Source organism: Acipenser ruthenus, chromosome 55, assembly GCF_902713425.1.
Source record: "Acipenser ruthenus chromosome 55, fAciRut3.2 maternal haplotype, whole genome shotgun sequence".
NCBI classification, from domain to species: Eukaryota; Metazoa; Chordata; class Actinopteri; order Acipenseriformes; family Acipenseridae; genus Acipenser; species Acipenser ruthenus.
In genome coordinates, this window is record NC_081243.1 from 754297 (window position 1) to 782157 (window position 27861).

At 41.8% G+C, this 27861-nt stretch overlaps 2 protein-coding genes and 3 non-coding genes across 6 annotated transcripts; all 5 read left to right on the forward strand.

The window, feature by feature from the left end:
* Positions 1–683: 683 nt before the first annotated feature.
* LOC117401610 (large ribosomal subunit protein uL16-like) lies at positions 684–7096 on the forward strand. The gene is made up of 6 exons (XM_059017157.1): positions 684–839; positions 1821–1879; positions 3319–3426; positions 4900–5038; positions 5714–5876; positions 6868–7096. Exons 1-6 carry the CDS (start codon positions 817–819, stop codon positions 7021–7023), a joined length of 648 nt encoding a protein of 215 aa, XP_058873140.1. The 5' UTR covers positions 684–816; the 3' UTR covers positions 7024–7096.
* Positions 4489–4588, forward strand: LOC117401812 (small nucleolar RNA SNORA70). The gene has a single exon (XR_004544386.3). It is a non-coding gene; the product is annotated as a small nucleolar RNA SNORA70 (small nucleolar RNA).
* On the forward strand, positions 5466–5557 carry LOC117401803 (small nucleolar RNA SNORA70). The gene has a single exon (XR_004544380.2). It is a non-coding gene; the product is annotated as a small nucleolar RNA SNORA70 (small nucleolar RNA).
* Positions 6384–6505, forward strand: LOC117401811 (small nucleolar RNA SNORA70). The gene has a single exon (XR_004544385.1). It is a non-coding gene; the product is annotated as a small nucleolar RNA SNORA70 (small nucleolar RNA).
* A 5449-nt stretch (positions 7097–12545) lies between the features above and the next one.
* Positions 12546–26765, forward strand: LOC117401625 (uncharacterized). 2 transcript variants are annotated; one of them, XM_034002397.3, is made up of 7 exons: positions 12546–12844; positions 14009–14062; positions 14909–16888; positions 21346–21418; positions 22516–22633; positions 22931–23053; positions 26506–26765. In XM_034002397.3, the coding sequence occupies exons 2-7, from the start codon at positions 14017–14019 to the stop codon at positions 26629–26631; spliced, it is 2466 nt and encodes an 821-aa protein (XP_033858288.3). In that variant the 5' UTR covers positions 12546–12844; positions 14009–14016; the 3' UTR covers positions 26632–26765. The 2 variants fall into 2 exon arrangements, with proteins under 2 accessions (XP_033858288.3, XP_033858289.3); XM_034002398.3 differs by having other exon boundaries at positions 22519–22633.
* Positions 26766–27861: the final 1096 nt, after the last annotated feature.

Below are 27861 nucleotides of genomic sequence, written 5' to 3' on the forward strand. Positions count from 1 at the left end.
GCAATTGTTGGTTACCTGTGTGGTCACAGAGGATTCTCTCAAACGCACATTTTTCCATATATCTGAAAAACTGCTTATTGCATTTTGATTGAAACTTAAATTTTGATTTGATTGAATAATTACATTATTCATAATGTGTGGGTGTGTGTTTAATTGAAACCATGTATTTCGAAACTAGTATCATGTGACCCTGCATGCCACAGGTGCAGATTGCTTAGGGTGTAAAGGTGGCAGTTGTTGGTAATTTTGTCATATGATTTATAACTAATATAGGAAATAATCACAGAAAATGCTCACGTGATATTTTTTTTAAATCTGAAATGGGGTCACTGGTTAGTACGCCACTGTTAGCTCGTTGAAATTCACCCCATATTACAGAACTAAGGACCAGAAAAATACAAATTTAAATTAAGTCAATGGGGCTGACTGACAGTGCCATATAAACTACAATTCCCAGCTACCACCTGGACCGGATACAGTATATATTTTTAATTAAAAAAAAAAAAAAAAAACATCCACGACGATATTTTCAAGTATCAGCAGTAAAAATATATTTTAAATTATGAACGTGTTTTGAAAAACAACGACGAATTTAAAAGTAACGTACGAATCTTAACAGAAAGTATTCGCGCTGTCATAGTAAAGTGACGCAGCGACGTAACTCCTCCCTCTCTCTTTCCGCCATTAGGTGAGTTAGGGCGGCAGCCTGTCGCTCTCTGTAAAATAACCGAATATAATCGTGTTTTACTTTTGGGGAAAAGGTTATAATCCGCGTTATTAAAGTCTCCTCTTTGTGTTTCGTTGCAGATTGCAGCCATGGGCCGACGACCCGCTCGTTGGTGAGTATAAATATCCATAAAAAGCCGCACTGAAAATGGCTGAACAATTTGAAGCTGCCATGTGGATTTGATTCGACCTTTTTCAATATAGTTTTAGGGTAGCGGTTCCCTTATTTCATCCTTTTTTTATGTAATCGTTTGTTTTAAGAATAATGAGAAATAAATCTTATTAAAAAGACACGAGTCTGATCTCTTTTTGGTTACCTCACTGCCACGATTGTGTGTTTTTTTTTCTGCTTCGTTACCAATGCCTGTGTTCAAGTATTACATTATTTGTAGTAGGTTAGGAATTTCGGTTTATATTTTAAGTTTATGATTGTCGTTTAATACACGTTAGAATTGGGGGGACAAATCTATTTTACAGGTTAATTTTTTGAGGGATATGCTCCGGTCTAGTAATCGCCTTTACAAATTTAAGTTCACTGTTGTTACTCTCATATTTTTGATGCTTATATGTGACGGATAATTAAGCGGAGATGGATTAAACGAATCACTGCAAGCTAGCGTGAGATAAATACACGATGTATCGTTAAATGTGAAAGTTATTCAGCGAGAGATATCTTAAGACTTGTAAAATAATGTGTACGAAATAAGTTAATTTGAAACACGAGTTATATCTTCTAACCCTGCTCAAACTCCTGGCTCATGATTATTGCAATATTAATAATATTAATAATACTAGACTTCATTGAGGGGAGCTCTGAACCCCAGGACTGGGTGCAGCAGCAGCAGCAGCAGGGCTAGTGTGAGTTTCTAACCCTGCTCAAACTACTGGCTCCTGATCATTTCAATATTAATAATACTAGACTTCATTGAGGGGAGCTCTGAACCCCAGGACTGGGTGCAGCAGCAGCAGGGCTAGTGTGAGTTTCTAACCCTGCTCAAACTCTCGCATTATAAAATGTCACAAAGCCTGATATAGGTTAGTTTATGCTGTTTCCTTGCTATGACTTGTTTTAAAACATTTTTTTTTTTTTTCAGTTACAGATACTGTAAAAACAAGCCCTACCCGAAGTCTCGGTTCTGTAGGGGTGTACCTGGTAAGTAGTCTTTGTTATTATTATTTATTTCTTAGCAGACGCCCTTATCCAGGGCAACTTACAATTGTTACAAGATATCACATTATACATTATTTCACATTATACAGATATCACATTATTTTACATACAATTACCCATTTATACAGTTGGGTTTTTACTGGAGCAATCTAGGTAAAGTACCTTGCTCAAGGGTACAACAGCAGTGTCCCCCACTGGGGATTGAACCCACAACCCTCTGGTCAAGAGTCCAGAGCCCTAACCACTACTCCACACTGTTAGTTTTTGCTCATTCATTTACAGCTGATTTCACAGACCCTGGTTGGATTACTGGATTACTTTACAAAATATTGAGACATTTTTCATAGCATGAAACAGCTGTTTTTATGGGTTCCATTTTAAATTAAGGTTAGCTCCAAGATGTGCACTTGCAGGTCTGGAAATAGCCTCCCATTGCACAGCAGTTTGACCAATTCCTGGTTTTACTATACTATAAAACAGATCAGAGCTTAATCTCCGTACACACTGTGGCTAATCAAGCTCAGTAAAACCTGGGGTGGGTGAAACTGCTATGGAATAGGACCACTGAGACTTTGGTTCAAAGTACTGAACAGATTCTGCCTGGCAAATTTTCAGTCTAGTTACAGCATTTAATTTTCACCTCCATTTAATGACTGGCCAATAAAGCAGTTTTGCTGTCATTTAGAGTCTTGGAAGGAGTTGACAGATAACCCTAATCAATACTTTAAGTGTGTCAAACAAGGACACAGTTGGAGATTAAATGGGTCAGAGGGTAGGAGACTTGACGCAGAGTGGGGAGGGTATGGAATGGGTTACCTAGCCTTGTTCATCTTGAGTGTTTTTTTAGATCAGTCACCTTCTAGGAACTGGGTGAGCACTGATTGCCTGAACAGTCTTTAATTTTTATGAATCTTTTTATCATGAGTCAGATTTAGGAAGGCTTGAATAAAAAGGACTTGTAGATGCTACAACTACAGCTAAACACTTTGCTTTATTGGTCAGTCACTAAACAGATGAAAATGTAAGTTAAAATACTAATTAATATGAAATGCAGGGCAGATTCAAAAAGCTACAATTAAAATAATGCTCTCCCTGTAGTTGCTTGAAGTATTAAATACTAAGACACTAATTTTTCACTGTAAAGTAGTTCCATTGCCTTGTGGGGGGGCATCCTCAGGCTATTGTGCGTTTGCATCTTCCATATGTCTCAATATAGACTAGGAAGAGTTCATATTATCCGTCCTATATGAGGTCGCCATGCGTGAAAGGGTTAAATCCGATGCGGTTATTTTCAAGGTTGCTTTTAAAGTGGGAGAAAGATGACTCTTATTTGAAGCCGCTAATCCCCAAGGACTTGAGTCAAACAAGTTGAAGAGTTGAACTGACCCTGGGCTCCCGCCTCGCCCTTCCCTGTGTTTCAGACCCCAAGATCCGGATCTTCGACCTGGGCAGGAAGAAGGCCAAGGTGGATGAGTTCCCCTTGTGCGGCCACATGGTCTCTGACGAGTGCGAGCAGCTCTCCTCTGAAGGTAAGACCGTTTTGCAGATGCTGCGAAATCAATCCTTCAGTGCTGCATGGAGATTCAAGTTACTCCCTGACAGTTGTAGATCCACAATAAAATGATAGTTTTAAAAGTTCACGCACCACCATACCAGAATCCTCGGTCCTCGCTAGAAGCATATGCCTGTAATCCTCAGTATATTCCCAGCTATAGGGGGCTGCATTTCGGTTGTTTTTTTGCTTAGTAATTTCTAGTCTGTTCCGAGTCACAGGAAGCTGTGATAAGGACTGACTTTAACACCAGTGTTCTGAAGGATACACAGCTGTTGTCTGTGTAAAGGTCACTTTTGTGCGTCTTCTGTTGTCAGGAATGCACAAGACAATCCTAGAGCAGAATGGAATTCCAGTCCATGGTTTATTTACAGCTTTTTTTAATTATTATTATTATTTATTTCTTAGCAGACGCCCTTATCCAGAGCGACTTACAATTGTTACAAGATATCACATTATTTTTACATACAATTACCCATTTATACAGTTGGGTTTTTACTGGAGCAATCTAGGTAAAGTACCTTGCTCAAGGGTACAGCAGCAGTGTCCCCTACCAGGGATTGAACCCACAACCCTCCGGTCAAGAGTCCAGAGCCCTAACCACTACTCCACACTGCTGCCCCTTCAACCTTCTTTAACCTTCAGTCTAACCCTTAATAAATGATCAGGCATGAAAATTGATCATCTTTCTCTGGCGTTAAGGATCCTATTTGAATTGCTTCTGCCAATACTGCAGTCCACAGTAACAAATAAACGTCTCATTTTTGATCTGTGTGCTGCTCATGTTTAAGTGACTATTCATGAGATACGCCCTTTATTTTTTCGGCTTGTCTCGGCTTCTGTCGCTCCCACTCGGCCATTGAATGGTTTTCTCGGCGTTTTCAAGAGAAAAAACAACTAGAAAGCTGTTTTTTGTGTCTTTTTGATGACGTCAGACAGGGTCTGACATTGGACCAGATAGGAATAATTGCAATGTCGGACCAGGTACAACATAGGACCACAAAGGGTTAAATATCCTTTTATTTCTCATAGAAAAGCGATGCAGAATCCACAAACCGTACAATGGCTGCAGACGGTAACCTCTCTGGCTGTTCCCAGCTGTACCATGCTGGGAGCTCTAAGGGACCATTGAGACATTTTCATAGCATGAAACAGCTGTTTTTATGGTTAGCTCCAAGATGTGCACTTGCAGGTCTGGAAATAGACTCCCATTACATAGCAGTTTGACCAATTCCTGGTTTTACTATACTAGAAAACAGATCAGAGCTTGATCTCTGTACACACTGTGGCTAATCAAGCTCAGTAAAACCTGGGGTGGGTGAAACCGCTATGGAATAGGAGTCTTCATGCCATCGCTGGACTTGTGTGTGTTTTTTGACGTATCCCTGTTCTAGAGTTTCAGTACGAGGTGTTCGAACCTTCCCCTGATACCTAAACTCTTGTTTCTTAGCCCTGGAAGCAGCTCGTATCTGTGCCAATAAATACATGGTGAAGACTTGTGGCAAAGATGGATTCCACATCAGAGTCAGGCTGCATCCATTCCACGTCATTCGCATCAACAAAATGTTGTCCTGTGCTGGAGCCGATAGGTGAGGCTGGAGCTTTTTCACTGTTGGATTTCCCAGTGGAATTCAAATTTCTGTTTTAAAAATTTTTTTTTTTTGCTCTTAATACAGCAAGCGTTTACGTTGATGCCACTGCCTGTTATGTTTAGTAACCTGGCAGTCTGTTCAGTTTGCTTCCTTCCCAGTATTGATTGAATAAGCTGCATGATTTCTTGTAAAATGTCTTCAGTGAAAAAGGTTGCATCAAAGATTGGATCTGCTAAACATCGCCCGGTCTAGTTCAAAAAGAGGACGTTACTTTTTGTTTAGTTTGGTGGACAAAATTGTGCCTTTTTTTTTTCAAGGTAAGGTATTATTTAGGAACATTTGTCGTATAAGAACTAGAGATTATCCATTTTAAATGTGGCAACTCTGTTTTGTTTTAACAAATACCTTGAAGTTGTGATTTTATTTTTAGACAATTACGATGGCTGCAGACAGTAACCTCTCTGGTTGCTCCCAGCTGTATCGTGCTGAGAGCTCTAAGGGACCATTGAGACATTTGTACACCAATAGAATTAAGCGATTTAAAAAAAAACCTGGGTCATTTTCAAATGCATTGCGATGTTCTCCTATGCAGATAAATGCCTTGCAGTAAAACACTATTGCCCCAGTTTTTTGGGGTGGAGTGCCCTGATTGCTGAGTGTCTCCCCCTGCAGGCTCCAGACGGGAATGCGAGGTGCGTTCGGGAAGCCCCTGGGCACCGTGGCCAGAGTCCGCATCGGTCAGGTGATCATGTCCGTCCGCACCAAGGCTCAGAACAAGGAGCACATCATCGAGGCTCTCCGACGTGCCAAGTTCAAATTTCCCGGGCGGCAGAAGGTGAGCCCAGAGCAAACACACACACACGCAACCCAGAGGCTGGAAAGGATTAAGCTGCTTTTGAGGGGGCGTAGAGATTTTCATTGTGCATTGATGAGTGAAGTGATGCATTCTTGCTGTGATCCAGGTGTGTGTACAGCAGGGGTCTCTGAAGGGGTTTCCTGCAGGATTTATAGGGTGTCTTCACAGGATAAAGATCTAAGAAACAGAGCTTGGTTGAAATGAAAACCAGAACCAGTGGCTCTCCAGGACCTGGCTTGGAGACCTCTGGTACAAAATATTAAGATCTTGTAACATGCTGTCGACCAAAAGCACACAGTGGCCTGTTGTAGTTCAGACTTCATCTGCGTCTGTCTTTTTTTTTTTTTAAAAAACATTTTAAATCTTTTAGCCTTAAATCTCCCCCTTTTTAATGCGAGGTGTTCCTCACACAGCCCTGCAAGTAGAGATATAGTAGCGTGATGACATTATGAGAGAGTTCAGGGTGACATTTTTGACGCTGATGTTTTTCAGCCAATTCAGCTGACCAGTCTGCGTGCGAGTCTAGTGCTGGTGAGCAATGGCTGCAGACAGTAACCTCTCTGGTTCTTCCCATCTGTACTGTGCTGGGAGGGACCATTGAGACATTTTCATAGCATGAAATAGCAAGTGGCCTTGAAATATAAAATTGATGCATCATGTAAAGAAAGCATCACAATTTGTCAATACCCAATAAATGGTTTCACCCCCTCGAATGCCCAGTCTCCATTTGTACTTGGAATTTCTTGTGACCATTTCTCGTTTCTGTTGTTTCAAAAGTTAGTTAATGCTGTAATGTTCTGCGAAAGCTCTTAAAAGATACAAATGAATGAACCTTTCATTAATTTTTGCAATGAGGTGCACGAGGATGTAACATTTACTGACTGGTTGCATGTGGCCAGTTTGAAGGACCACTCAATTTTTCCCTTGTGTGCCTTCAGTGGTTTAAGCAACGTGTCTCTCCTCCTCTCAGATCCACATCTCCAAGAAGTACGGCTTCACCAAGTTCAACATGGATGAGTTCGATGAGATGATGAGAGAGAAGCGGCTGATCTCCGATGGCTGTGGGGTGAAATACATCCCTAACCACGGACCCCTGTCCAGATGGCGTGCTCTCCACGCTGCGTAAACACAGCAGGCAGCCGTACACGCGACACGGTGCGATTCAGCAAACAGACCAATAAAAACCGTACACAACACCACACCCGTGCTCTCGTGTTTATTATTTATATATATATTTTTGTAGTGTCCAGAACACCTTGCAGATCTCTTTGGGATCAATCATGGTGGCTTGTTTTATCCCATTCAGTTTCAAATTAATGTACCTTTGTGGTTCAGGATGGTTGCATGCTGCTTGTGGTGTGTATTCCACACCATTACTCCATTCATTCATTCATTCCATCCATCAGTATTAGATAACGTACCACAGGTAATTGCAGATCAGCATATTTATTTAGAACAGACTTCATTCACAAAAAAAAGTTTTGCATCCCCCTTAAAGAATTAATTAAAGGTAATTCCCTTCATAAAGTCGAATGAAACCTGCTGAATCATGTTATGTTAACACGTGGAATTACACACTGTTTCTCTGTGCGTGTCAGTGTTTCTGTGTGCTCTCTGTGTGGCAGTGTTTCTGTGTGTCTGTGTTTCTCTGTGTCAGTGCTGCCCTGTCTGGTCTTACCCACGCAGGCTCCCTGTCAGGACATGAGGGGGCAGAAGATGCTGTGCAGGGGTTGGGAGCCGTGCTGGATCGGGTAACTCTGTTTCAAAAGCAGGGTGCCCTCGTTATCAACCACCCTGAAACAACACAACCCAAAATAACACAGCTGCACCACCACCCCTGAAACAACAGAACACAAAATAACACAGCTGCTGCACCAACACCCCTGAAACAGCAGGGCATGTCTCCTCTCCTCACCGGTACAGCAGCAGCTTGTTCACGCAGGCGTTGACGAGCAGGGAGGGGTCTCTGGCCTCTGCTGATCCAGGACCGGGCGGAGATACTCGTCACTGGGCTGCCCTCGCTCACCACCAAGCGCTTGGCTTTCGTCAGCTTCCCTGAGAGAGGCAGCGTGAAGCAGAGAGTCAGAGACATTCACACACACACACACAGAGACAAACTCAATTCTCAATTCAATTCAATTCAAATTGGCTTTATTAGCATAGCAATAAAAATAATTGTGTTGCCAAAGCGCATACATGGCATAACCGACTCAAATATACAAATAAAACATATTTTAATACTAAACAGTACCTCCCTCTCTCTATAGTAAACAGAATCCCTCCCTTCACCTCTATATTAAGCAGTACCCCCCTTCCCCCCTCTATATTAAACAGTGCCCCCCTCCCTCCCTCTATATTAAACAGAATCCCTCCCTCTCTCCCTCTTCCCTCACACACTTTCGGGTGAGACGTAATTGTAAGTGACTCTGCAGCTGATGTATAGTTCACACCCCCTAGTCTCTGTAAGTCGCCTTGGATAAAGGCGTCTGAAAAATAAACAAATAATAATAATAATAATTACTCAAATGTTGGGGGCACAGATCAGCACTAAACAGTCCATTCCTATTAAGATTCGCGGATTTGCTACGTTGGTAGATTTTGACGGTTTTTGAATTGGCGTTTATCACTTAGGACGTTCACAAAGAAGAATGCCACACAGTTTTGTATTTCTGCTAAAAATATTCAAACACATGTTTACTTAGTGAAATGTGTCTGCTAAAACAGTATCTCATTTACAGTAACTAGTTACAGCATCTACAGTGTCACTGCAGCAACTTGGAGAGCAACTAATACCTTCTAAAAATGATTTGCTATATTTATCGTTCTAATATGGCCCTTCAATTTTAAGATATCAGTATTTATTATTTATTTTTTTATACGGTGCATAACTAATTTATTTGAAAATAGAGGTTAGGGACGACATATTGGTTTGCGATATCTGCACGATGGGTGTCTAAATATTAGTATCTACACATCTCGACAGTAATAGTCCAGAGCAAATGTCCACCATTGTGACAGACTTTCTAACAAGTCTGGCATGAACCAACGGCTGCTACTTAATTAATTATAAACAACCCCCCCCCCCCCCCCCCCCCAAACTGCTTGACCTAAAAAAGAACAGCTCTCACAATTCTCTCTGTAAAAAAAAGTGCCTCCTATATTACTGATCCTAGTGCTTTGGTGCATCAGTGTGGGAGTCTTAACTCAGACATCAGTCCTACAGTCTGATGCATTGCGCACTATCCTTAGCAGAGATAAATAATTGGGTTTTACTAAATAAAACCTTTTCCCCCTTGCAATGATCGGTTGTGTTCATCCATGCAATCTCACCCCCTCCAATGAAGTAAGCAAGAATATTGTGTTCAGTTCTGGTCACCTCACTACAAGAAGTGTGGAGGTACTTCTAGGCTTTGGGTGCCACGGTAAATGCTGTGCCCTTTCCCGCATTAATGAAACGCGAGTGCTGGCACGTGTGGGTCTGGTTCTTGAGATGGGTGTTGGCAGGATGTGGTGAGTCCTAGCGTGCAGCACTGTGCGCACAATTACGCCTTCCAAAACCTGCAAGAGATGCACGCTTTATCTCGCCTCACCTGCCTCTCAAAAACTACAAACCCCCTCCGTTTTATTGTTTTATCTCTCTCTATATATTATTTTACTGTGTTAAAGTATTTTCTTACTACAATGTCATATTGCTAGACTCGACTGTACTAGAATGATATTGTAACTGCAGTTAGACTGTGCTGAAATTACATTGCACGGATGGCAAACCGCATTGCATAGCAAGTTTTCCTCTGTCTCCACTTAAGGGGAGTGAAAAACCAGGGTAGAAACCTCCTGTCTGTTTACTGTGAGTGATGTTAACCAGGGTTTGATCACAACCAACGCTTCCCTCCCATTGACTCCTATTATATTCTGCCCAGAACATTGCAATGTGCTGAATAATAAGCATGGTCGATTTTTGAAGTGGTTTCCCTGCGATTCGTTTCAGCTACCACCAGATAGGGCTGTTTCATAATATAGATAGTGATTTGGAGACACTGCGATCCTTCGAAGAAAAATCCTCTTTGACACTGCGATCCTTCGAAGAGAAATCCTCTTTGACCGCCCCCCCCCCCCCCCCCCCCGCCCCCGTCCCTTTCAATACCGCTGCTTGTATTTGAATGACAGAATCTATTAATAACTATAGCTGTTCCGATGAGATTATACTGAGCATTGACCCCAATAGATACTGCAGCTATCATTGCTAGTCATTGTGGGTTTTCAAACAGCAAAACTACAGCAGCCAGGATTTCCTCTCCCGGAAGCTGCAAAGGCACTGCTCTAGTCTGCACTGTTTCAACCGTCACCGGGCCTTGATGGCTCTCCAGTTCGTTTACGTCTACTTCGATTCGTTATGCAGCTCTCAGGTGTGCAGTTTTGAAAGAAACACCTGTTACCGTAAACACGACACCTGGTACTGCACTTGGATAAAGAGATCTCTGTTTGCAAGCGCTGCTTTCAGTTAGTGTTGCACTTCTCACCTGGAGGGTGTCCCCGCCCTCTTCCAAAGGCTTCCTTCCTGTCATTAACCAATCAGCTGCTTCCCCCTGTTGACTGACATGCTTTCAGCCACTAGCAAGACCCAGAAGACACTGGGGCGGTGTTCCAGGAAGTGAAAACAGATAACCTGAAAATAAGGCGTAGAAACTGAGAACTTCCTTTAATCTAAAAATATATTTGTGCTTTGTGTTTCTTTCGAATAGAGCTGTTTAGTTAATGGAAGTGTAAAATAAAATAAGATTTATGGATTTATTTAGCTACAATTACTAGCCAGTGATATTAGTAAGGATTATACTAACGCTCAGATAACTACAGCAATGTGGAGTAGTGGTCAGGACTCTGGACTCTTGACCGGAGGGTCGTGGGTTCAATCCCAGGTGGGGGGACACTGCTGCTGTACCCTTGAGCAAGGTACTTTACCTAGATTGCTCCAGTAAAAACTGTATAAATGGGTAGTTATATGTAAAAATAATGTGATATCTTGTAACAATTGTAAGTCGCCCTGGATAAGGGTGTCTGCTAAGAAATAAATAATAGAGATTAATATATATATATTGATAATATGGGTTTGTGTTGTGTATTTGATTTAATGTTTACTTGTGTAAAGCAAGGTTCTAGTCTATCCACAGCTGAATTAAGCTTGAATATAAATCATTCTCCCTGTTAGCAACCAGACCAGTGCGGTGAAGCGATCACGAAAGCAAACACAATACCTGGGTATGTAGCCAAAAGTGTAGAGCACAAATCTAAGGAGGTTATGATGAGGGTGTATAATGTACTGGTGAGACACTTGGAGTACTGTGTCCAGTTCTGGTCACCACAGCACTACAGAGACAGTGTGCTTCTGGAGAGAGTCCAGCAAAGAGCCACCAGACTACACAGACAGGCTGAAAGAACTGAATCTATTAAGCCTGGAGAAAAGAAGAATTAAGTCAACACAGTTGACCCAAACCGATACTTCAAGCACAGCACAGAAACCGGGACCAGAGGACACGCAGTGTGGAAAGAGGAGACAATAATTTATCAGGTCAATAAATGATCAAGACTCAAAAATATTATCCCTAACGTGATCCTCTAGTTTTGATCCGACCTTTGTTTTTCAACGTGGTTTGCATGTTAACAGTTGGGACGTCCTGTCCACTTTGCACTCCTTTGAGGCCTGAATTTTTGGAATAAGTCTGTGAAAAAATGACAGTACCAGAAAAGTCTAAATATTTGCAACACTTGATTTTGAATTAGAGTAGTAAGGAGCTTTAAATAGCACCTGCTTAGTTCTCTTAGTGCACTATATGTGTTTTTTTATATAAGTCTGCGTTGCTTTGATTGTGAGTTCAGGAGCTGCTCTTCTGTTTTAGCTGCACTGCCACAGACATGTGTAATGTAGGTTAGACCAGCTAAGTAGAAAGAAGAGCCAGCGCCACCTAGTGCACATTTATGTTTTAATCTGATCATCATCTTTAGACAGCTTCTTCAGTAGAGCTATGGCCAAAAGTTTAGCATCACCCTATAGAATGAACTAATTGTGCTTCTCAAAGTGGATTGAAACCCACTGAATAATGTTAACATGCTGAATTGCACACTGCTTTGTAGTTTTCCACATCATGAAAAACTGACAGAAATTGAAAATTACGAAATCTAACATGAAATACTACTGTGCCACTGTTACGGCTTCCGGTAGACTTTTGATTGCACAATATTAAATAAAAATATCTAAATTCTGTTCCTATAGTTATTTTTTTTAATTATCTTTCAATCCTAAGATTCTGGGTGATGTAAAACTTTTGGCCAGAGTTTTGAAGAACATTTGAGGTGGAGATTCAGAGTGTTAAATTATTTAAGGCCCATAGTAATGTCATCTTCATCATCAAACCAGTTCCTTATAAGCTGGTGATTGGGTTTTTTAACAGTAAAACAAAGATGAGTTGGGAGGTTGTCTGTGCCTCTCTGTACCTTCCCTTATTCAGACAGCAATTTCCCTTTGCTATATTTAAAACTTAAACAGACTAAACTCAGCTTCTATACAAGCCTTCCAAAACAGCGCAATCAGTATTTCAGCGCAGGCGTTGTGGGTCACATGACCGCCGCGGTGTAGACGAGAGAGGGGAAATGAGCATAAACCACAGAAGTAATGACAACACTGCCTTAGCAACAGGTGGAGGAAAGGGCACACTTTAATGATTTAGAGGGATTCGGAGACCCGCTTTCAAGAAATTAACAAGCATTGGCCTTTTAGAGATATTTTCTGCAGAAAACGACACTCCAACCAACTTTGCCGTTGGTTTGAAAGAGACGTGTCTTCTTACCTGCTTCTCTTAAAGGATTCTGGTTTTGGATTTCCTGTTGCCAAGCACAGGCATCTTACTTTATTGTGTTTGTCGGAGCTCCATCTTGAACAGCTGTCAAAACAGGTGCAGTATCTGTTTATATTCAACTGCAGTGAAGGCTTGATATTAAGACCAAGGCCTTACTACTGATTGAATTGCTTGTAAAAATATAATAATAATAATAATAATAATAATAATAATAATAATAATAATAATAATAATAATGCCAATGGATATTATAAATGTTTTTAGTTTTTAGTCTTTTTTGTTTAAACTGGTGAACATTTCATTAAGCATTTTAACCATTTAAGGGGTTATTTCATTCAGTCAGCCGACACCATTTTCTGGCAAGGGGATGTGAAAAATGTGCACTGACTGATTTGATGTTAAAAAAAAATAACAAAAAATAACTATGTTACAAGGGACTGAAAAATGTAATCCGATTACAGTTACAAGTTACTAAAAAAAGTAATCCGATTACAGTAGCGGATTACATGTAATATGTTACTCTCTAGGACTGTCCATTAAAAAGTTATCAATGAAAGACCTGCATTCTCATCACAGAAGCTTGTGTGCAATTTATATAAAGAAGAGATTTGCAGGGGCTCCCGAGTGGCGCATCCAGTAAAGGCGCTCCTCGCAGGATGTGCCCTATAGTCTGGAGATCGCAGGTTCGAGTCCAGGCTATGTCACAGCTGACCGTGACCGAGAGTTCCTAGGGGGCGGCGCACAATTGGCTGAGCGCTGCCCGGGTCGGGAGGGCTTAGGTCGGCAGGGGAATCCACGGCTCACCGCGCATCAGCGACCCCTGTGGCCGATAGGGCGCCTGTGGCTCTGCAGTGGAGCCGCCAGATCTGTGTTGTCCTCCGGCACTATAGGTCTGGTAGCATTGCTGTGGATCTGCAGTGCGAAAAATGACGGCTTGGAAGGAGCACGTTTCGGAGGACGCGTGTTCCAGCCTCCGTTTCCCGAGTCGGCGGGGGGGTTGCGAGCGGTGAGCCGGGGATACAGATAATAATTGGGCATACTAAATTGGGGTGAAAACCGGGGTAAAAATAATTGGCGACGACTAAAATTTTTTTTAAAAAAAATAAATAAATACAAATAAAAAATAAAAAATAAAGAAGAGATTCGTATGTCCGACTTCCTGAGTAGGGCTGTCGCTTAAACAATCAATATCAAAGTTAATGATTCACAGGATTGTAGTCATAAATAAATTAATAATTCATTATTTCTTTAATCCCGTAGGTTTAAGAATGGATCAGAATTTCGACGACTTCCTGAAAGAAGCATTTACCACTGGTAATTACCGTTCTTTCTTATTCTCTGTGGGGTTATGTGTCATCTAGTTTTGGTTCTCATAAAATAATTGATATAATGGCTGCACTGGAGAGGAAGGAAGAGTACTTATCTACAGAACTGGGATAGAGGAACCAGCCTTTCTCTTAGGGGCGAGGGAGGGAGTAGTTGTAATTAAAAGGTGGGTGGATCATAATAATAATAATAATAATCTTTATTTTTATATAGCGCCTTTCATAGTGGACCACCATCACAAAGCGCTTTACGTGATACGAAACTAGGGTGTGTGAACTATGCATCAGCTGCAAAGTCACTTACAATTCCGTCTCACCCGAAAGACGGAGCACAAGGAGGTGAAGTGACTTGTTCAGGGTCACACAATGACTCCAGAGACCTCCTGGTTACAAGCCCCTTTCTTTAACCACACAGCCTCCTGAGCTCATAAGCCTTTATAAAACTCATAAAACCAAACCTGGCCAGCTCCTTGTAAAATAGTACTTTCAAACTGTGCTAAAAAACCTGTCGGAGTAGGTAGACATAAGGAGTTATATCTATTTTTGTGTAAAATTGAAAGTGAATACCCGAAGTGTGTTACTTACAACTCCCATAAGAAACAGCAATATATATATTCAAAAACGAATCCCACTCTTTCAAAGCTGAACCACAGAGTTCAAATCACACAATGAATTTCTGGATCCCCTATTATGTTTCCCATTGTAAAAGCATAGCAAAATATAATAAAGCACAGTGAAAGAATGGTGAACCATAGACACTTAATGTAAAGTATAAAATATGTATAGAAGAATAATTTAACACTGAAAAGTTATTTTTACCTTACTCTTGTTTCAGATGCATTTTTGAGCACAGACGATGTGTATGACAAAACAAGCTTGGATGAGGAATACGATTTCCAAAGACGTCCATCATTTATGGATCAAGTGAAGGAGACTGAAAACGATGAAGATCCGGCAGGACCTGAGAGGCAAACGGAAGACGAGATGGACGATTCATCCAATACTAATCGACAGAAGGCTGAGCCGTTTAGGGATTTAGAAATCGCAGAGGTTGAAGGAGAAAGTGGAGGAGAGAGTTGTGGGGATGACAACGAGGAAGACTTCCAAAGGGAAGAGAAAAGTCCAGGTCTCCTGGAAGAAGATTATGTTGAGGATCATCTGGAGAAGAATGACCCCCCTGTTTCAGAAGAAGGGGGGCTAGGAGAAGATTACAAGGAACAAGCTGAGGAAGATTTAGGAGCAGTACAGGGTACAGGACGTTTATCAGAGGAGGAGGACTTAGAAGTTAGTGGAAATGACAAGGAAGATCAAGGTCATTTTGAAGGAGCTTTAAGAGCGTTAAGAGGAGAAGATGGACTGGAAGAGAGCTCAGATGAAGACCAAGGTGTGTGTCTAGATGAGGAAAAGTGGGAAAGAATCTCCAAGGACCAATTTTCAAGGATGGAAGGAGGTTGGGATGTTAATTTACTTTGCAGCAAAGAAGTAGGGGAAGAATTGAATGCTGTCCAATATGAAAGTGATGGTGTCGATACTGATGAGGACTTGGGTGTTGAAGATGAAGATCTAGTTGGTCACGTTTTGGATGTGCACCTAGAAGAGGGAGAACACTTGCAAGTCAGATCGGAGGAAGACCTGGAAGAAACTTACCAAGAAGTGGCACAGCAGCTTTTTGCCAGCTGGGAGGGGGCGGGAACAGAGGACTTAGCGAATTACCACCTGGAAGATGACATCCTGCAGGTCATACCTGAAGAGCTTGAACCAGACTCTTTGAAAGACCTAGATGGGATATATGAAAAAGCAGAAGAAGAAGCAGAAGAAGAAGAAGAAGAAGAAGAAGAAGAAGAAGAAGAAGAAGAAGAAGAGAATGACTTGGATGTTGAGGAGCATGTAGACTGGCAACAAATTATGGAATCCCACCTTAAAGAAGATCTGATACCTGAGGAAGTCCTTGAAGAGTCGTACCAAGAAGCGGATCAAGAAGAAATGCAGCACAGACAAGAAGAAGAAGAAGAAGAAGAAGAAGAAGAAGAAGAAGAAGAAGCAGATACCTTTAATGCAGAGGCTTTGTCAAAGTGGGATAAAACCGGAATGGAGCTTTCTATAAGGGAGTCAGAGGGTAGGAGCCTGGGAGATGAGGCAGATGAGAATGAAAGTCCACCACCAGGCCATTTTGACGGAGCAGAAGGGGAGCCAGAGCTGTACAGAAATGAAGAGTTGTGTCCGGATGACCCAACGGTCAAAGAGCTGAACTTCATAGCCAAGGAAATGCCACCGAAAGGAGTGGAGTTTTCAATGAAGGAAGCGTCAAAAGATCTTCCCTACAAGGAGCTTCAAGAGATACCGGAGAAGTACATTGAATGCATAGCTAAGGAAGAGAAGAGACCAGACTCTGGAGATGAGGATAAAGAGGTCCTCCCAAGGAGCTGTCCAAAGGTGGAGATCCAAGTCATTGGCTGCAGCGATGAAGAAACCGAAAGTCCTGAATTTGAGAGCCTGGAGTTGACAACAGTTAAGGACGAGAAAGAGATTGAGCTACCGCAAAAGGACACGGAGAACTCGGACGATGAGGATTCAGTTCAGACAGAATCCGAGGATGGAGTTCTGGAGAACTTCACAGAAGATCCACACTGTTCCACGGTGTTCACCCATGGGTCGGTGGGACCTTTGGAGCTACAAGAAGATGTTATGAGGGTCACAGATGGTGAGGGTCAGAAGAAGGAAGATCTAGAAGGATTGGGAATTGTGGAGTCTTACCAGTTGTATGATGAAATGTTGACAAGCCAGGAGAACACAGAGATGTGGAGCCAGGAACAAGGTAAGCACTGAACTGTGAACTGAGATACAGATGTATTAACGTGTACAACAAAACTGACATCTTAATAAATAATCTAAGGAGTTAGTAATAACCTTTTTAAATGTCTTGAAGACTGCATTTAAGGTACATAAAATGATCTATTTGCCGCAGACATTGCAGCATGGTAGCTCCTGGGGTCATCACTGGTCACAATAGAGTTAAGATCAGAACTCGGAAATCGGACAAATTCAGGAGGTAGAAATCAGAGCACCAGACCTCTCTGTGCTTTACAATGCTTCCCTATGCTTTACCAGACCTCTCTGTGCTTTACAATGCTTCCCTATGCTTTACCAGACCTCTCTGTGCTTTGCAATGCTTCCCTATGCTTTACCAGACCTCTCTGTGCTTTACAATGCTCCCCTATGCTTTACCAGACCTCTCTGTGCTTTACAATGCTTCCCTATGCTTTACCAGACCTCTCTGTGCTTTACAATGCTCCCCTATGCTTTACCAGACCTCTCTGTGCTTTACAATGCTTCCCTATGCTTTACCAGACCTCTATGTGCTTTGCAATGCTTCCCTATGCTTTACCATGGCTTCACTGTGCTTTATTACACTTTGCTGTGCTTTTACTATGAAAAACTTTGGTAACACTTTCCATTGTGTCTCTAATTACTGTGTATTTGCACAGTAGTTAATTAGTAAATACAGGCGTGCTTACACATCATTACAATGTTATTAGGCATAGTTAAAATGTTCTTAATGTGTAAATCTTTTTGCATGAGATATGTAAGTACACAATGGTATCAGAAAAGGGTTAGGATTAGGGTTAGAGTTTGGGCTAGGATTAGGGTTATATTGTGCAGAAGGATTGTGCAGGACACAGGTGGGTGTTTAGACTCTGAGGAAGTTGCCAGTAGCAGTGTGTGTGTGTGTGTGTGTGTGGGTGTGTGTGTGTGTCTAATCTCCGTAGTTGTCATAGCGACGTAGTGTTTGGAGATCAGAAGGAAATGTCAACAGTCATTCTGCAAGTGAACCAGAAAAGCCACAGAAAAATGTAACCAGCGTTGAGACGCGAGGACAGGGCCTTGAGGCGAGACGAGCGTTCTCAGTTCTTCCTGTTTCACTGTAATCAGGTCATGCGTCTGTAGAGAGTCTCTCAGCAAGGTTACAAGATAAATACAACAAATCTCATTAAATATGAGACCCGTTTTTCTTACATTGCTCTTGAGTTATAATGCATTCATACATTATTATTATTATTATTATTATTATTATTATTATTATTATTATTTATTTATTTATTTATTTCTTAGGACATCTGCTGAGAAATATATTCATGTATATGTGTATATCTATCTATCTATCTATCTATCTATCTATCTATCTTTCTTGATCTATCTATTAATCTATCTATCTATTTATCTATCTATTGATCTATCGGTCTATTGATCTATCGATACACACACACATATTCATGTGTATATATATAGAATGAGGAGAATAAAAAAATGAATTAGGGGGACGGATTGATGACTTCATTGAAGTCTTTTTATTGCCAGTTTTATTGTTTACAAGTACTGTGAAAACTATCACTAATAAACAAACACCCGTTTCTATATAATGTGCTTCTTTCTTTCGATCTGCGAGGTGATGGTAATACATACTAGATAATATTTACTGGAATTATGCTAATGTCACACTGTTTCGATTCAATAGCCCCTCATTGTCTGTGTCTCAGTGATGGATATATGGTGTCAGCTGTTTTTTGTTGTACATCCCAGAATCTCTTACTCAACAAAGGCATCCTTCTTCAGCCTTCCCTCCCCCGTCCTGTCCAACAAACGAAAGTGCAAACGCGCAAGCCATTAACAAACCATCCCAATTGCCATTAACTCTGCACAGCCCTAATAGCTCTATAATAATATTAAAAAGCTAACCAGCACTGGTTAGACCGCAGTTGGAGTACTGTGTCCAACAGTGTGGAAATTAAGTGGAGTAAGGACAGAGGGAAGGAGACTCTTCTTCACACAGAGAGTGGTGAGGGGATGGAATGGGTTACCTAGTCATGTTGTTGAAGGAGACTCTTCTTCACACAGAGAGTGGTGACGGGATGGAATGGGTTACCTAGTCATGTTGTTGAAGGAGACTCTTTCACACAGAGAGTGGTGAGGGGATGGAATGGGTTACCTAGTCATGTTGTCGAAGGAGACTCTTCTTCACACAGAGAGTGGTGAGGGGATGGAATGGGTTACCTAGTCATGTTGTTGAAGGAGACTCTTCTTCACACAGAGAGTGGTGAGGGGATGGAATGGGTTACCTAGTCATGTTGTTGAAGGAGACTCTTCTTCACACAGAGAGTGGTGAGGGGATGGAATGGGTTACCTAGTCATGTTGCTGAAGGAGACTCTTTCACACAGAGAGTGGTGAGGGGATGGAATGGGTTACCTAGTCATGTTGTCGAAGGAGACTCTTCTTCACACAGAGAGTGGTGAGGGGATGGAATGGGTTACCTAGTCATGTTGTTGAAGGAGACTCTTCTTCACACAGAGAGTGGTGAGGGGATGGAATGGGTTACCTAGTCATGTTGTTGAAGGAGACTCTTCTTCACACAGAGAGTGGTGAGGGGATGGAATGGGTTACCTAGTCATGTTGCTGAAGGAGACTCTTCTTCACACAGAGAGTGGTGAGAGGATGGAATGGGTTACCTAGTCATGTTGTTGAAGGAGACTCTTCTTCACACAGAGAGTGGTGAGGGGATGGAATGGGTTACCTAGTCATGTTGTTGAAGGTCTGGTAAAGCATAGGGAAGCATTGTAAAGCACAGAGAGGTCTGGTAAATCATAGGGAAGCATTGTAAAGCACAGAGAGGTATGGTAAAGGATTGGGAAGCATTGTAGCACAGAGAGGTCTGGTAAAGCATAGGGAAGCATTGTAAAGCACAGAGAGGTCTGGTAAAGCATAGGGAAGCATTGTAAAGCACAGAGAGGTCTGGTAAAGCATAGGGAAGCATTGTAAAGCACAGAGAGGTCTGGTAAAGCACAGGGAAGCATTGTAAAGCACAGAGAGGTCTGGTAAAGCATAGGGAAGCATTGTAAAGCACAGAGAGGTCTGGTAAAGCATAGGGAAGCATTGTAAAGCACAGAGAGGTATTGCCATTGAATTCATTAAGTTTCTTCTCTTCTATTGAAGACACTGAGAAAGACTTCTAGACATAAATTCTGGCAGTATACCGACACTAGTGTAATTTTCTTCACCAAAGAATCCTATGGCTGTTCTGTTTTTGCGAGTGTAAGATCGTAAACCTGCCTTTGTGAGATCTATGAGTAGCGGGCAAACTATTCTGGGAAGTATGAGAGGGCGTGAGTAATGCAATTTGGATACGTCTTTAGAAACTGGTTAGCTACAGCCATAAGAGAAGTGACTAGTGAAGCATACTGTTCAAATCTAAACACATTTACATTTACTGTTGCTGGCTACTTGTGAAGTGACACACAGCGTAATCCCCGACAGCCTGTCGTTCTGTAGATTAGAAGGAGCTTTGAGTTTATTTTAGTTTTCCTTTTTCTTGAAAGAGAATGATTTTAGCCTATTTCATATATTGCGTTTAGTGGGGAGGTTTTTAATGATAATATCCTGATTTGTTTTGCACTCGCTATAAATCCATATTTGCAACCGACTTGGTAATTAAATACACCTGTACTGCATCAGCGGATGATAACTCACCCAATGAACTACTCGGCTTGCCTTTTTAGGTCAAACTATTTCTATAACTGTTCTGCTCTGCGTGTGCTGTAATGAGACAGTTACACATCATTAAACAGTGGCAAGGTTTGAACTTTGCACATTTGTGGTTTTGTTGGTTTGTGTATTATAATTATTATTTATTTCTTAGCAGACGCCCTTATCCAGGGCGACTTACAATTGTTACAAGATATCACATTATACAGATATCACATTATTTTTACATAAAATTACGAGTGTTTGTAGTGACCCTCCTGCTTTCAGTATCCATGTCCCTAATAAACATTATATGACTTTTTATTCTTGTCTGTGTGTCTTAATTCTCCTCTGACTCCACCCCAATTAAATACCACTGCCCTATAGGAAACTTGGAATTATAAGGGACTTAATTAGAGGTGTTAACCAAAAGGATTCAAATTCGGAGGGCTGTGGAGTAGTGGTTAGGGCTCTGAACTCTTGACCAGAGGGTCGTGGGTTCAATCCCAGGTGGGGGGGAGGCACTGCTGCTGTACCCTTGAGCAAGGTACTTTACCTCGATTGCTCCAGTTAAAACCCAAAAATGGGTAACTGTATGTAAAAATAATGTGATATCTTGTAACAATTGTAAGTCGCCCTGGATAAGGGCGTCTGCTAAGAAATAAATAATAATAATTTACTGTAGGTGCTTTCTCCTCTCCCAGCATCCCAATGAGGCGTTCTCCAATATTAAATGGTGTTGTCCTTTGTTTTTCTAGGTCCTTCCAAAGGTAAAAAGCATGCCGTCCATTTTTGCTTGGATCCTGTCATTATACAGCCTGAGACACACAGGTAGGTGGCCGCGTATAATCCCACATATACACATATGCATACCCATTGGAGCTCTTCAGTGCAAAATGACCGGCCATGCTGTTTACCTGGTGCAGAAAGGCTGGCCAATATGACTGGCTAAACCTAACCCTAACCCTGTCCTTAATTAAGATTAGGTTGTGGGTTAGGGATAGGGCTTATTTAAGTCTTGAGCTCGGCATTCAAATTCTCTCAGCTTGGACATCCTAAACTGGGGAGAGAAACTGGGGGTAGAATATTTGGGTACACTGTGAAAGAAAGAAAGAAAGAAAGAAAGAAAGAAAGAAAGAAAGAAAGAAAAAGCTGTGTTTTCCATCAGTTTCTCTGATGGAATCTGAACAAGATGTAGGGGTTCTGTTTCTCAACAGTAGGGGGTGCTGTGGCTCACCTAGACTAGAACCAATGGGCTATACACAACTCCAGTGCCTGCCAGTTTCTCTGTAAGCTGCAGGTGGTGATAGTGGGGTTCTCTTAGACAGGAGATAAGCCAAAGGCTTTGTGGCTATACTATAGCTGATCAATAAATGGTCATTTTAAAATACACTGTGCGATCAAAACTATACCAGTAAACCCTTACCTAATATATACCATTGCGTCAGTCTAACCCTAACCCATTTTCCTATATGAAAAACGCACACATTACAGTAAAGGTGAATGAGGTTTTTTTTTTCAACAGTGATTTATGTCATTGTATATAATATAACTGTCAACATCTACCAAGTAAGTTGGAAAATGTACAGAATTACGAAGAAGTATATTGCTTTTCAAACATTCACCAAAATCTTGTTGGTAAAGGCACTTGGCTATTCTTGAGATTTGCAGATCAATGTCTGAAATAAAGCGTTATCATGTTTTTTTTCTGACATTTACAGCTTTACTTGGTAAATGTCGACATTTAAATCTTGAGATTTGCCAATATTCATTATTTTTCCATAACATATACATAACAAAAATTAAATGAGGTAATTTCTATCGGATACGAAGAAAAAGGGCTGGATGGCTCTCATGTACTTCACCTGCAGGGCTGTGTACAATAACAGAAGAAATCTTCCAAATAATTTCTTTTTTTTTTTCACCAGCAGCGACTCAGATTCAGAAAGCAGCACTCCGGATCCAAGCGTAACACCGCGGGAATATTTGGTCCAGGCCGAAAAAAATATATATCCGGAGAAAAATCTGGAGCTGGAAGACCTTGGGGTAAGATGAATTAATTGGGGAGATTATACCCTTTTTCCAAGGTGCTTTTCCACTGGCTATCTGTCTGGCTCCACGACATATCTGAATAAGGCTTTGTAGTTTTCCCCATACATACTTAATGGAAAACGGCCAAATTTTTTAAAAAATGCGACTTTTGAAACTACTATTTGGCTTCCTTCCGGTAGACTTTCTTTTTTTTTTTTTTTGCAGTATCGTTTTTGTAGTTTATTTGATTTCACGGTGTCAAATAAAAGATGTGAATTATGTTCATGTGAAAACGGACCCTTTGGCTTTCAGGATGAGATCGAAACGGATGATTTTCCCGAGAGATGCTCCCTGCTTCTGCAGCAGAGCCACGTGACACAAGAGGCCCTCAACGTCTTCACGAAGGATCTGAGGGAACAGCGAAGGAGCAACAAGGTCAGTCCTGGGGAGAGAAACTGGGGTAGAATATTTGGGTACACTGTGAAAGAAAGAAAGAAAGAAAGAAAGAAAGAAAGAAAGAAAGAAAGAAAGAAAGCTGTGTTTTCGAAGAAAGAAAGCTGATAGAACCTGAACAAGATGTAGGAGTTCTGTTTCTCAACACTAGGGGGCGCTGTGGCTCACCTAGCCTAGAGCCAATGGGCTATACACAACTCCAGTGCCTGCCAGAAGGAGCAACAAGGTCGGTCCTGTCAGTACCGCACTGTGACACCTAGAGGGCGAACTATCTGAGAAAAAAATGCAACGTTTTGAAACCTAACATTATTATTTATTTCTTAGCAGACGCCCTTATCCAGGGCGACTTACAATTGTTACAAGATATAACATTATACAGATATCACATTATTTTCACATACACTTACATTATTTTTTTTACACATTATTTTTACATACAATTATCCATTTATACAGTTGGGTTTTTTTACTGGAGCAATCTACGTAAAGTACCTTGCTCAAGGGTACAGCAGCAGTGTCCCCCCCACCTGGGATTGAACCCTCCAGTCAAGAATCCAGAGCCCTAACCATTACTCCACACTGCTGACGTTAAATAAAAAATCTAAATTATGTTCATATAGCTGTTTTATTTTTTAATTATGTCTCAATCCTAAACTTCGAGGTGATGTTAAACCTTTGGCTGTACTGACATACTTGACCTCTGGTTATCTGGTTGCTGGGGTGCTAATGGTTTGCTGATTCACTGAGCTAACCTCATATTAATGGCGGTCTCTGATCCAGTGGGATTTTGACCCAGGAAGTAGTAGTGCGGCAGTAAAGGTCACATTGGATTGTGGGATTGATTAGTTATTAATGAGGTTTCGCCACGAAGCAATAAGACAAACAAAGTCTAGCTCAGCTAGACCTGGGAACAGGAAGTGGGGTCGAGGCATCAGATTCTGGGGGTGTAGGGGGTGTAGGTCTGTCCGTACATGTGTCTGTCTGTATGTCACACTTACATTAATGCCTTCTCCAGAGTTATAGATATACTCACTGCTTAATTTCCACTCAGCAATCAGTGATATAGAAACAGTAGGCACTCGTGTGTGAAAATTAGGCATCTTAAACAACTTCTAAATTGTCCCCACCCCTTCAATGGCTTCTTTCTTGTCATTAACCAATCAGCTGCATTGGTTTGTATACAAGGGCTAATGTAATGTATGTTTTTTTTTTTCAGGGCATGACAAAATGTATTAATTTAAATGACCAATCAGTATATTCATTAGACCACACTGCTTCCCTCCCTCCCAGTCCCTCAGCTCTAACCACTAGACTAGACCACACTGCTTCCCTCCCTCCCAGTCCCTCAGCTCTAACCACTAGACTAGACCACACTGCTTCCCTCCCTCCCAGTCCCTCCTCAGCTCTAACCACTAGACCAGTCCACACTGTTTCCCTCCCTCCCAGTCCCTCAGCTCTAACCACTAGACCAGTCCACACTGCTTCCCTCCCTCCCAGTCCCTCAGCTCTAACCACTAGACCAGTCCACACTGCTTCCCTCCCTCCCAGTCCCTCAGCTCAAACCACTAGACCAGTCCACACTGCTTCCCTCCCTCCCAGTCCCTCAGCTCTAACCACTAGACCAGTCCACACTGCTTCCCTCCCTCCCAGTCCCTCAGCTCTAACCACTAGACCAGTCCACACTGCTTCCCTCCCTCCCAGTCCCTCAGCTCTAACCACTAGACCAGTCCACACTGCTTCCCTCCCTCCCAGTCCCTCAGATCTAACCACTAGACCAGTCCACACTGGTTCCCTCCCTCCCTCCCAGTCTCCCGATTGCTTGTAAGCAGATCTCTATGTCAGGAATGCTACTATGATGTTTCCACAATGGGATCTGTTTCATGTCGACGTCACTGCTTGCTTCAGACCCTCGCTGCGTCTCAAAAGGGAGGCTGTTTGTTGGGAGCAGGCAGTTTCACATTACAGGGGAGTGCCAAACCAAGGTTAATAATGTCTTTCAAGAAAGGCCGCAAGAAATGTCCTAAATAGGACTGAAGCTGCTAAGAGAGAAAGAGTGAGTGAGAGAGAGGGAGAAGGTGAGAGTGAGGGAAACATCCAGCTTGATGAAATACAGAACCACAGTTACACCCAGAGTTTATCATGTTTTATCCTAATGCAATCCAATGCATCTAACAAAGCGATAACAGTTTGCCATACACCTGCCAATGGAAATCTAACATGAAATACGACTGTACTACTGTTATGGCTTCCGGTAGTTTTTTGTAGTTTCTTAGATTTTACATGATGTTAAATAAAAGATCTAAATTATGTTCAGATAGTTTTTTTTTTTTTAATCCTAAAATTCTCGGTGATGCAAAACTTTTGGCCAGTCTCAGAGCAGATCAGAGGCAGAGTTAGTTGGTTTGTTTGTGTCCCCCTGGAGCTGGTCTTGTCTGGTTTGGACACACTTTCTAGCAGTTGTTGATTGCTGGCTTTCTGTGCAGCAGCTCCCAGGAGAGTTTGAGATCACACTGCTCTTACAAAATACACTTCCTGAACAAAGAAACCACAGCTGATGAATCACACTGTTCATTTCCTGACTGCAACACCAAAATAATCAGGATCATCCGTTAACAGTTAAGTGTTCTGTTATCACAGATTTCCTTCCAAATAAGACCCAGCTCTAACCACTAGACTAGACCACACTGCTTCCCTCCCTCCCAGTCCCTCAGCTCTAACCACTAGACCAGTCCACACTGCTTCCCTCCCTCCCAGTCCCTCAGATCTAACCACTAGACCAGTCCACACTGCTTCCCTCTCTCCCAGTCCCTCAGCTCTAACCACTAGACCAGTCCACACTGCTTCCCTCCCTCCTAGTCCCTCAGATCTAACCACTAGACCAGTCCACACTGCTTCCCTCCCTCCCAGTCCCTCAGATCTAACCACTAAACCAGTCCACACTGCTTCCCTCCCTCCCAGTCCCTCAGATCTAACCACTAGACCAGTCCACACTGCTTCCCTCCCTCCCAGTCCCTCAGATCTAACCACTAGACCAGTCCACACTGCTTCCCTCCCTCCCAGTCCCTCAGATCTAACCACTAGACCAGTCCACACTGCTTCCCTCCCTCCTTGCCATTTTACTCCTTACACAGCTTAGTAAAATGGGTACTGTTCCAGTCCAACAAAATCTCTTCCTGTGTCCCTGTGACTTCAGAGTCGAAGCATCTAACTGGCTGCAAAGCATGTCAGTCAGAAGGGTAAAGCAGCTGGTTGGTTAATGACAGGAAAAAGGTCTCTGAAGGGGCGGGGACTGTCTGAACCAAGCCCTGGAAACCAGAGATCCCTTTCACCAATCAGATGTCTTCAAAATGTTCGCTGTAACATGGGCTTGAGACCTACATAGTGCGTTGAATTATTTCGTTAGCTCCAGTTAATTCTGTTCTATGTTCTTCCAGGGTTCCAGCCCCTTGCTGACGTTCGTACGGATTTTTCTGGTAATCCCGTTGGGAATTCTGCTGTTCTGGTGGGCGACCGAGCAATTGGACTTCCCAGATCTTCTGGACATCAGTGACCTCAAATGACCGGGGTCACAGTCAGGCAGCCATAGCAACATGTACAGTTAATCTCAGAATTATAGCTATGACCAAAAGTGTTGCATCACTTAGAATTTTAGGATTGAGACATTAATTTAAAAAAAAAACAAAAAAAAACGATATGAACATAATTTTAGATCTTTTATTTAACATCACATAATCGAAAGAAGCTACAAAATGATATCGCAAAAGTCTACCGGAAGCCATAATATTAGTATAATAGGAGGCTGTGTGGTCTAGTGGTTAAAGAAAAGGGCTTGTAACCAGGAGGTCCCCGGTTCAAATCCCACCACAGCCGCTGACTCATTGTGTGACCCTGAGCGAGTCACTTCACCTCCTTGTGCTCCGTCTTTCGGGTGAGACGTAATTGTAAGTGACTCTGCAGCTGATGCATAGTTCACACACCCTAGTCTCTGTAAGTCGCCTTGGATAAAGGCGTCTGCTAAATAAACAAATAATAATAATAGAATCTCATGTTAGATTTTACATTTTTCAATTTGTCAGTTTTTTCATGAAGTAATTGGCAAGCTACAAAGCGCTGGTGTTTAATTCAATATGTGAACGTAACATGATTCAGCAGGTTTCATTCGACTTTATGAAGCAAAATTAGTTAATACTGTAGGGTGGTGCAAAACTTTGTAGCCACCGCTGTGGTCAGCTAATGGAGATTCCAGCCTAATATTAGAGATAGTGTTTCAACACATTTAGAGAAAGGGTAGGGTTGCCTAGTTACATCTTCGTGACAACAATACATATTAAAAAACTAGTAAGCAAAAAAAACTAGATAAAATAGGCAGGCTTGGGATCAATTCCTGTTTTTAAATTTCATTTCCTTTTTAAAATCAATTCTGTTAGAATGAGTTTCTCGCAGAGGCAACACCTGACTTCAATTGACTATATTTCAAAGTCAATTTCGAAGAAAACTAGAATGGGAATTGGAACTGGGAATTTGATTTTCACATCTTAATATCATTACAATCAAATGGAAACCCTCATCAAAATAATTTAGATATTTTTGACCCAAGGATCTCAGTGATTCAGCATCAGCAACATGACTAGGTAACCCATTCCACACCCTCACCACTCTCTGTGTGAAGAAGAGTCTCCTTCAACAACATGACTAGGTAACCCATTCCATCCCCTCACCACTCTCTGTGTGAAGAAGAGTCTCCTTCAACAACATGACTAGGTAACCCATTGCATCCCCTCACCACTCTC